At 49.5% G+C, this 11,104-nt stretch overlaps 1 protein-coding gene across 1 annotated transcript in view; it reads right to left on the bottom strand.

The window, feature by feature from the left end:
• Positions 1 to 8,197: 8,197 nt before the first annotated feature.
• Positions 8,198 to 11,104, bottom strand: part of RTF1 (RTF1 homolog, Paf1/RNA polymerase II complex component) — a gene marked incomplete at its 5' end in the record, with an annotated part of 50,457 nt that continues 47,550 nt past the window's right edge. Inside the window, one exon of the mRNA XM_029952231.1 lies at positions 8,198 to 10,940. Coding sequence (XP_029808091.1) covers positions 10,834 to 10,940 — 107 coding nt within the window. The remainder of the gene's footprint in view (positions 10,941 to 11,104) is intronic.

Here is an 11,104-nt window from a genome sequence, read left to right as displayed (position 1 = left end):
GCGGGGAAGGCTCCCTGTTGCTCCTCCAGGTGGCCGGGAAGCCCAAACCTCGTGGACACAAAGCCGGGGCCTGGCCCTCGCAGCCTCTCTGTGCCCGCCCTCGAAGAGACCGGAGAGGTCGCTCCACCCCAGGGCCCTACTGCCTTGGAGCTGGTCCTGCTCTCGCTCTCCCACCCAGTCCCTCCTGCTCCTTTCCGCGATCCATCCTGGAATGCAAGGCCATCAGCTTCCCAGGACAGAGTCCCCACTTGGGCACACGCCCTGGGGTGAGGCTTCCTCTCCCAAGCGCCCCACTTCTCAGTGGGCAGAGAACAAGGTCGGGGGGGGCGGGGCCTGAATCTCACAGCGAGTCTGGGCAGAATCCTGGGCAGCATCCCTTGGCTACTGGCTGGCGGGGGCTGTGCCCTTCTTCCTCCTTTTCCTGTGGAGTTCAGAGCGTGGAGTCTGCTGTGTGATCCTAAGCAAGTCATTTCACCTCCTTGAACTGTTGATTCTCCTCCACAGGGTTGTGGTCCACCTCACAGGATTGCTGTGAGAATAAAATAAGATGAAAGATGTAAAATTGATGAAACTTTACAATAGTTTTAGTGTGGGTGGTACGAAGAGCCAGTATGAGGTTCGTCATACTCTAGATGTGATATTTGGTAGTCTCTTCCCTTTGTAAATTTAGGAAAACCTCACCTGACGGAGAGTTGTGGCTGTGATAGGGGAAGAGAGCCCCGATGCTGGCTTCTTAGTGGCATCGTGGTGCGGTCATTGGCCACTTCACAAGTTAGTGATCAGCTGAACTGCAGGGCTGCTTTGAGTAGAGTTTGTATTTCACAGCTTTTCTTGACTTGCCCCAAAATGCCACCGGGGAGGATCCCTTCTCAGGTGTCATGTGTCTCAGGATTGTTGGGGGGCCCATGGGGCAGGATGCCCCAGAAGGATTGCCTCTGATGCTGATGAAGCCCAAAGGGAGAAGTTCTTCATCCCCTTATCTCCCTTTAGCCAGATTCAGGGATCGTCCTGGAGGAGACAAAAGGAGAGTTCAGAGAAAGAGAATGGGAAGCTTCAGCAGAGCAAAAAGGAGAAGATCCTGGGGGAATTGATAAAGTAAAAGTGTGGAAGGATAGGTGGAGGTGAAGGAGGGAAAGCAGGAGTGGGAGAAAGGAAATACAAAAGTTCGAATATTCAGAGAAGCTGGGAAATCACATGGCTACCTTCTCTGGGCACAGAGGTCTGGAGGAGCCTGGGTGTGTATGAGGGGTGTACATTAGAGCTTGCCGGCTCAAAAGCACCCATGTCTCCTGCACTCACTTCCCTCTTCTGGAGCTACCCTGGTCTTTGGTGGGACTGGTACTGTCCTGAGGGCAGGGGCAGGCTGGGGGTAAACCTAGGGTGGGGAGACTCAGCAAGGACCCACCAGAACTGGAAAGGTGAGAGGGAAATGAGAGGAGGGACCATGCACTGTGTACTTGTCAGTGTTTGTGTGCCATATATATATGGGGCAATGTTGGAGGCACAAGCAAGCCAGGAGTTGGCTGCCAAGAGAAAACTCAGGGGCAGTTCTTTTCCTTCTTCTATCAGGCACTTGTCCTTATACCAGAAACCAAAGAAGAACTCTTTGCCATTTTTTCCAGGTATCCATCAGTGGAAAGGTAAGAGCAAATCTGGGAATGGGTATTGAAATGAGAGCTTATTTCATAGACTTTTTAGAAAATGTTTATTTATTTTGAGAGGAGGGGGAAGACGGTGAGGAAGGAGCAGAGAGAGAGGAACAGAGAGAATCCCAAGCAGACTCCCCACTGTCAGCATGGAGCCCAATGCAGGGCTTGATCTCACAAACTGTGAAATCATGACCTGAGCCCAAACTGAAAGTCTGCTTAACTGAGCCACCCAGAAGCCCCAATTTCTAAGAGTTTTAGAGTGGGAAGTACAGACTGTTAGATGCATCCTATTCTCCTCAAAATACAGAAGTAACAAAGTAGTTAAATGGCTCAACCAACTCAGGGGTGCCTGGGTGGCTCAGTAGGTTGAGCTTCAGCTTGGGTCATGATCTCCCAGTTCATGGGCTCATGGGTTTGTGGGTTCTTGGGTTCGAGCCCTGCCTTGGGCTCTGTGCTGACAGCTAGCTTGGAGCCTGGAGCTTGTCTTCAGATTCTGTGTGTGTGTCTCTCTCTGACCCTCCCCTGCTCACACTGTCTCTCTCTCTCTCTCTCTCTCTCAAAAATAAATAAAACAATAAAATAAATAAAATAAATGACTCAACCCAGGAGGTTAAGGTCTTTGCACAAGGCCACACAGCTAGTTGGTGGAAAAGCCAGAGAGTCTTGGCTAGATCCCCTGACTTCTATTCCTGTGCCAGGCATACTTTCTTTTATTAGCATCTTGTAGTTCAGTCTTAGTTCCTTATCCAATGAAGGCAGAGTCTGCCTCCACCTACTATAGGCAGAAAGCACAAGGGCACGTACTGGGGCAAGGCCAGGGGCCCCAGTATAGCAATGGACAAAGTCAAGGGGTTTTCATGCCCTCTTAGTTGAGCCAGGAATGACCTTTCAAATCCTGGAATCCTGTTGTTTATGCCTCAGTTTCCACAGTTCTTGAAGCTGTGAGTAGATGGCTATGCGTAGAGGACTGTGGAGAAAATCAGACTACTATATAGATGGAGGAAAGGCCTCTTGTGTGCTGCAAAATTGAGGAACAGGGGCATAGAGGAATGTTGCAAGGTTTTGATGGACATGTGGTGGCTGATCTGGGATAGGCCATTTGCATAGGCCTTATTCACAAGGCCAGATATGTGTCTGAGGAGAAAACTGATCTATCTTCTTCTGTGACATCTCAGTTCAGGTATCCTCCTGTACCCTTGAGGCCTGCTCTCTGGAGTGTCTGAGTCTTCATCCCTCTCCCTGGCCTTCAGGATTTATTAGGCCTGGGAGCTACATCCCTCCTAGGCAGTAACAACAGTGGGCACAAAAGCTGGGAAAGGGGGAGGCCTGGAAAATGCGGTGTGTGAGGTAAGGGTTTTCTGGGGCTTGGTTTCATTCCCCAACCTGCCTCATTTAGCTCTGCCCCCCTCTCCCACCACCAAGGGAGGAGTAAAGTCACTGCTTGCCATCCCCTCCCAGGCACAGTGTCAATTTCTTCTTCCCAAGAGTCACAGGCAGGACTTTTCATCTGAGGGAGAAAGGACAGAGCACCACCTTTGCTTTTAGGAACCTCGAAAGCTTCCCCAGAGAGAGTAGGGCCTCTATGGTGTGTGTATGTGTGTGTCTGTGTCTGTGTGTTGGTGGGGGGGCAGGTTGGTGGCACATCTTCCTCTGGACCAAGTGGTACGGGTTCTTATTCTGGTCAACAACTCCTAGATATGCTCTGTGGGACTTGGTGTCCTCCAAGGGACTTCCTGACCCCAAGCTCCCAATATTTTGTGACAATACCTGTGATTCATTCATTCGCTCAGAGGGAAAACAAACTTCCATTGAGCAGTTTCCTCAAACCAGGCACTGTGCTAGGTGAAAAGGATACAAGACGGAGTAGCTGCAATAATGACCTCCCTTCCTTACTTGGAATCGTGTATCATTTTACATTGTCTTCTGGAGAAAGGAAACCAGAAACGACCCAACCAGAAAACAGGCCCCAGGAGACTCCATGCCTCTTTTTTCAAGGGACTGTCAATGAGACCTTGCCCCTTCAGGGGTTCCATGCATCCCAGTCATTCCGCATCCTGGTCTGAGGCCCTTCTCTGCCCAGAACTTACTAGAGAGGGCGCTGGAGGGCTGGCCAAAGCCAGGGCCCAATGGCAACTTGAGGGTGGGGTTAGAATTGAAGGTCTTCCTCCTGAAAGAGGAGTGAATGGCTGTTTTCAGTAACGACCCCAGGCCCTTTTCCTTGCCCCTGGGTTTCTCTTGCCTCCCCATGCAATCTCTGACCCCATTTTGGGTAAACCTGGTGGGAATACTCTGGGATTTTGAGCTAGGCTAGTATAGCATGGCTAGCAATTGAGCAGCCTTTGCTGACCCTTCACCATCTGAAATCACTCTGGTTTAAAGCAAACAAAATGTGTCACCACGCCTGTGTATGCGCAATAAGAACATTTTCTCTCCTGACACACTTCAGAAACAAGGTTTCCCATCCCTCCCAGGAGCCTGTGTTCCTGTGGTTCCCCCTCCTCCCTCTCTTCATATCTCAGAACCCCGCAGGATCTCTCCTGTGGCCTAGTGGAGGCAGAGGGGACCAAGAGCATATGAGGTCAGGGATGCAGCTGCCGGTCGGTCGAAGACACTGCTCTGAGAATGCCGTGGGTGCCGCTCCGTCGGCCTCCGTCCCCCAGGTGCCCACCAGGGCAACTCCCTGAATCTTGTGCCCGACGGCGTGGGGGGCCTCCCCTAACTCCACTGCTGATCTCTCTGCCTAACTTCCACCCCAGGTGACAGGCGACCGACTCCACAGGGCATCGGGTGGCCGGACTAAACGAGCCACCGGAAGATGCGCGCAGGCCCTGGGACTCCGGTGTTGAAAGCTGAGGCCCCGCTTCGAGATCCGGGATGTCGCCGGGACGCGCGTCCCGCCGGCGTCCACGCCTGTAGGTGCGCGCGCACGTGCGGGCAACCGGCCCGAGTGGGCGAGCAGAAACCGAGGCAGTTGGCCGGTCGGGGCTCCACCGCACAGCGGCCCGGGCTGAGCCGGCCGCTTCCACCTGCCGCAGCCGCGCTTCTCGCCGCCTTCGGTTGACCCCAAATGACGGAAGCCTGGGTCTCAGGCCCGCGGGCGCTGTGGTCTGGGGGCAGGATGGAGGGACAGGTGGGATCGAATGCTCCAGAACGCGTCGGTTCCGCTGGACATCCACTTGTCCTTCTCTCCATCACATGTATTGGGCTTTAACGAAGTGCCAGGTGGCGCTGGGTGCAGCGGATATGCGGCAGACCCAAGTAGCTAACAGGTTCAGGGTGGAGACTCATGAATTATAACATTACGTAGTGAGTGCTGCGCTAGCGAGAGCCCGCAGAAGGTGCTCCCAAACCAGTGGGAGGGGAGATCAAGGAAGGCTTCCAGGAAGAGATGACCTTTCGGCTGAGCGCTGTAAGGTGAGGAGGTGTTCTCCAGGGAAAATCAGTGGAGATAGACCAGTATTCCTGGTGAGAGGTGAATGTGCCTGTGGCTGAGCAAGATGTGGTCTCCGCATGTACTTTTTTTTTCTTTTTTTATGTTATGTTATGTTATGTATGTATTTATTATTGAGACAAAGAGAAACAGCATGAGCGCGGGAGGGGCAGAAAGAGAGGGAGACACAGAATCTGAAGCAGGCTCCTGGCACTGAGCTGTCAGCACAGAGCCCGATGCAGGGCTCGAACCCAGGAACCATTCACCATTGGAATCCATGACCTGAGCCAAAGTAAGCCACTTAACCGAATGAGCCACCCAGGTGCCCCTTTTCTTTTTTTTTTTAATAATTTATTGTCAATTTAACTAACATACAGTGTATACAGTGTACTCTTGGCTTCAGGAATAGATTCCTGTGATTCATCACTTACATACAACACCCAGTGCTCATCCCAACAAGTGCCCCCCTCAATGCGCATCACTTATTTTCCCTGCCCCTCCTCCCATGATCATCAACTCTCATTTTATTGTTTGTATAAGTGTGACTTATGGTTTGCCTCTCTCTCTCTAACTTATTTTTCCTTCCCTTCCCCTATGGTCTTCTGTTAAGTTTCTCAAATTCCACATATGAGTGGAAACATAGATCTTTCTCTGACTTATTTCACTTAGCAAAATACACTTCATTTCCATCCACATTGTGCAAATGACAAGATCTCATTCTTTTTCATTGCACACAGTATTCCTCTGTGTGTGTGTGTGTGTACATACTACATCTTCTTTATCCATTCATCAATTAATGGACATCTGGGCTCTTTCCATGATTTGATTATTGTTGATAGCGTTGCTATAAACATTGGGGTACATGTGTCCCTGTATCCTTTGGACAGATTTCTAGTAGTGCTATTGCTGGGTCATAGGGTAATTCTATTTTTAATTTTTTGAGGAACCTCCACACTGTTCTCCAGAACACCAGTTTGCATTCCCACCAGAGTGGAAGAGGGTTCCCCTTTCTCCACATCCTTGCCATCATCTGTTGCTTTCTGAGTTGTTAATTTTAGCCACTCTGACCAGTGTGAGGAATCTCAATGTGGTTTTGATTTTTATTTCCCTGATGATGCAATAAGTCACGCTGAGCATCTTTCCATGGGTCTGTTATGCATGCACTTTTCAAAGCAGGGTCACTGACAGCTGAAAAAGAAAAAAAAAAGATCCTTTGATATTTTAAAGAAGGTATTGAGATAGTCCTTGTAGGAAGGATCAGAACATTTTGTTAGTCATCTTTACACATATTTTCCAGTTTGGTACTGCTTGTATGTTTTAATTACTCTTGTGGTGGTGAGTAGTCAGGCCTCACTGAGACTGTTGGGGGGCGGGTGGTGAGGTGGGAGTCTTCTGAGCCACTTTCTGACTGGCCATTCTGGAGAGAACAGCAGCAAGGGCAGGCCAAAAAGCAACTCTACTTCCCTGGACTTACTCCAGGCCAACGTCCACCCATCGGAACCTCTCTGAAAGCAGAATTTCTTGACCCTAGAGGTGGTTGCTGCCAGGAGTTCCTGAACTAAGTGCTCCAGCTTCTGGTAGCTGCCCTGCCCCGCCCCCCTGCCTGGTTTCCTACAGCTTCCACCTTGTCCCTTGACTCATTGCCCCCTCCATCCCAACGCCCTGTCACTCTGCCCCAGAAGTCTCTCCTCCCAAGCCCAGTGGTCTCTGCTCTAACAACAGCATTATTGAACCCCTTCTGGGAAAAGGTACATTCAATTTTTAAGACCACCCTGAGAGATCTTATGTTGTAAAGATGGGAGATTTGTGGCTCAGAGGAGTTAACTAGCTCAGCCCTAGGTAATAAGATGCAGAGCTGGGTTATGAACCCTATACTGAGTCTGCAGTGACCTGTGGCTCTTGGCTCTCCTTTGGGTCCAGAGAACCATCTGGAATCCCTAGATGTGCCTATGCTGTAGTAGCTAAGCCCCTACGCAGGGCCAAGAAACCCTACCTCCAGGTTCTGCTCAGCCAGAACTGGGGCTGGCCTGGGGAAGCTTGCAGAGAAGGCAGACTACCACTTGGCCCTCTTTTAGTGCTGCTGTTCCTTCCAGCCCCCCAACACTTTCCTCATCAAGGGAGCTCAGAGGCCCTCAGTGGTCAGTGAAGTCACACAAAAACTCCATGCTAGAGGTTGATGGTTTCCTAGTTTCCAAGAGGTGCTGGAGACTGCCACCCAGGATTACCCAAGGAAAGCTGCCCACACCAAGGCCAGAATATGAAATTGACTGACCCTGCACCTCACTCCCCTCCGCATCCCTCTGTTTATGGCAGTCAGCTTCCTTTCCACCCTCAGGTATGCCTGCTCCAAGGCACTGGATCCTGGGAGATGCAGATAGGCCTGTAACTGCTTTCTAGGGCCTAGGCAGCCCACTGCTCCCAGCAGGCAGGTAATGGGAGTGTTGAGGAGTTGGGAAAAAAACCTCATTGGGCACAGTTGCTGGGTGAGCCATAGGGATCCACCTCTCCCATCACCAGAAGCAGGCTTGGACTGGGCTCCTACTATTGATTGTCACCTCACACCTTCCCATCTCTAAACGGAAATAGGTGATCCAGGATTTTGCTTCCTAAAGCATGGTCAGACAGTTTGAGACACATCCTCAGTGAGTGAGGGTGTGGAGGCCTTGCAGATCTCCCTAGCTTGGGGGATTGAGGAATAGATACCAATTATTTCCTCCATGGCCACCAGTCCGTGTTCCCCCTGCACACTCGTGACAGGGAGGAGACAGCATAACAAAGGCCAACTGAAAGCGTGGAAGCACCAGCCTCGCGCTAGGGTTAGGCGGTGTTATCAGGGTCCTACCTAGTTCTCTTAAAGGTTGCTGGTATCTTCCAAGATAGGAAGTAAACCAGGCCAACTGGAGGGCTCCTTGGCTCTAGACAACTACCATACCAGAGAAGCTTCTGGGTAACCAGGTTGCCAAAGGGTTTAAAGCAGCCACATTCACTTTTGGCTGGGGGGGGGGGGGCACGTTAGGCTAAGAGAAGGGGAAGGAGGGAAATCAAGCAAAAGAGAGGCTTTCTTGGACTTTCAAAACATGACTCAGAGTTGCCACTCAGGATTCAATCGTTGGATTAATTCTGATTCCCTTGTTAAAACAGGGTGGAAAGTTTATTTACAAATATCTGTACAGTTTGAGTGACAGCTCAGAACTTCACAGAAACAAAGAAAACAAAAGCATTCTTGAAGGGAAGTTGCAGGCAGTAGACTTTCCCTCCACCTGTCAGAAGCAAGACAGACAAACAGACCTATACATCATGAGCTAGGCATATGGACATTGGCCTTTTTTGCTTCTTGGAAGGAAGTGAAAAATGTATAAAACAGCCTTCGGTGCCGCACCCTTCAACACTGAAACCACATGGAGTGGGGGAGGTGTGGCGCAGGGAGCCGCGGCAGCAACTCCCCAGTGTAAGAAATACTTCTCGTGAACGGCCAAGAAGCCCAGCTGGGAGGGTGAGGGGTGGGGAGGGGGTGTAATAAAGCCAATGTCTTCTGCCTGCTCAAGATCCCAGTTTGGAGGTCCTGCCTCAGTGGAGATGGGAGACAAGTTCTCAGACCTGATTCCAATCACCAAGGAGATGACTCAGGTATTAAGTTGGTTGGCTTTTCTCCTTGCTGTGTTTTGGTGTCTCAGAATGAAAGTTTCAGCAGCTGCGTGTGGGGAGGTAGTGGCAAAGTGGCTACAGTGTGATGCGGTTTTAATAAAAATTTTATTACACAGCCATAATGTAATCGACACTTCTCCAAATCCAAATGATACTAAATACAGATCTACATGGTGGATCAGAATGACTCCAGCAAATTATATGGATTCTATAATTTCATGTCTTTTAAAACCAGAAAGAAAAACAATCCAGGTTTGTCATGATAGGAGAGGTCCCAGCAGCTTCCAGGGCTCTGCCGGAGTCTGGGCAATGTTTAGCAGTCTGTGATTCCACATTTACACAACAGTCTATAAAGGGTTTTGGTCAATGGACTATTCAAGTATATATGATTTTAATGAGTCCATTGCCCACTTTTGCCCAACCGAACTGCATCACAGCTACCACAGAGCTATGTTACAGTCACAGTTTACCAATTTTACAGTCACAATACTTTTAAAAAAACCATCCATTGCTGTTTTTTTTAAATAAAAAAAGTGTAAACTAAGTTAAAGCGACACCGAGGCTCTACTAAATCCAGAAGAGTCACCAAGTTCGTTTTGTATGTTTAAATACAACTTAAGTCCATGATTTCCCATCATCCCACTTCCTTACAGAAAAGTAGGGTGAAGAAGTACAAAGCAGATCTTCTAAATTCCTCTCCCTCTTGTGGGATTCAGCAGCTCTCAGCTGTTTCTTTAGCTTAGTTCTTGGTATATATAGTCAGCTGTACTTTGTTCTGAAAAGATTTGTTAAATGCCACTTTTATTTACACTTGGAGCTTTACACCTGAGAATGATTATCAAGCAGTCAGCTTATCTCTTTTCAAACATTTCATAAAGACATACACACTTCTTTGCTGGCCTCACCTTAGCTGCACAACAATATATATGCTTACCATATATATATGTATACACACACACAAAACTGCACATGCTTGTAACATTTGCAACCTAAACCTTTTTGTGTTCGTTCTCTCCACATTCACGATGAATACTTTCTCTTAAAAACAAAACATTATTCTTTCTGAAACAGCAAAACAGAACCGCTAGGAAGAGACACGAACATGGGGTGGGAAAAAGACACTCTATGTTCAGCCGAGACGCTGTGGGCTGTACCCATGGGTTGAGCAAGACGCCCGCACTGCCTTCTCTGCTCCCTGGTGTGGGCTTCCCTCCCACCTGCCAGGACACAGTCTACAGGGCCGGGGCAAAACTGGGGTGTTTTCTCTGAGGGGAGGAGTTGGGGGGGCGGAGAGAGGATGTGGGGGAGGGGATGTTACACAGCTACAGCAGTCAGCCCTGTTTAGTAAGAAGAATCACATTTAATGAGTTTCTTTCTTGCAGTTTCAGATGCTCATGTACAGCTGAAAAAATCTGAAACAGCTATAGACCCATGACAGACTGATACAAAGAGTACTGCATTTTAAAAAAATGATAAAAAAATCCACGCACTTACAGACACGCACGTACACACACATACACACACACACTCTCTTTCAAACAGCCCCCCCCCAATGTACACTTTTTGGAAACTAAATTGGATTTGAGAACCTCTCTTCTGCAGAGATGGGAAGAAGAGAAAGATGAGGAGAGGGAGGAGGGCCGCAGGTGCCCAGTCCCCACTCCCTCCACAAGTGTCCGGTGCCAAATGTTCAATGGTTGGGTCCAAGGCAGCCCGCGGAGGCGGCCACCCAGTGCTGCTGCTGGCGCCACCAGGGGCGACAGCAAGAATCCCAGCTCCACGCTAATACTGAATGTGTGCAGAGTGGCCGATGAACTGTGCTAGTTTAAAAAAAAAAACAAAAGGCAAACACAAAACTATAAAGACATGGATAAAGCCCAACAGAGCCCAGGCCCACACTGGGTGAGAGGCCTAGGGGGGTTGGTGGGAGATGGTGCAGACAAGGAAGGTCTATACAGCAAATGGTTTATATTACAGATGACTGGCAGTTTAGAGTCTCTTCCCAGTTCTACTGCTGCTCCAGCCCAAAGAGGGCAAATCAAAGGCAAAGAGGAAACGTGGGGCACTGTGATGGGGCATGCAGGGTCAGAAGCAGCAGGCTGGGTGTGCTCAAATAAGCCCTCGCCGTTTTTTGTAGTCTTCCAAGTTTAGAGATCTCCGTGGAGCCCCATCTTTGGCTGGTGGAGCCTTGGAGGTGATGGCCAAAGCCTTTGACTCTGTGGGAAAGAAGAGCAAATCGGCATCTGAGGCGCCTGCAAAGTCCTTTTAGTCTCCTGCTTCACTCCTTCCAGTCGGCTTGACTGTCGCTGCTCCCTCTCAAAACATGCCTGCAGCCCTGCTTACTCTGGCTTCTGTAAATAATGATGAGCAGACACCTGCA

This window comes from Suricata suricatta, chromosome 9 (assembly GCF_006229205.1).
Source record: "Suricata suricatta isolate VVHF042 chromosome 9, meerkat_22Aug2017_6uvM2_HiC, whole genome shotgun sequence".
Lineage (NCBI taxonomy): Eukaryota > Metazoa > Chordata > Mammalia > Carnivora > Herpestidae > Suricata > Suricata suricatta.
Note: the sequence above shows the minus strand (reverse complement) of the source record. Positions and strands in the feature narration are given on the sequence as shown.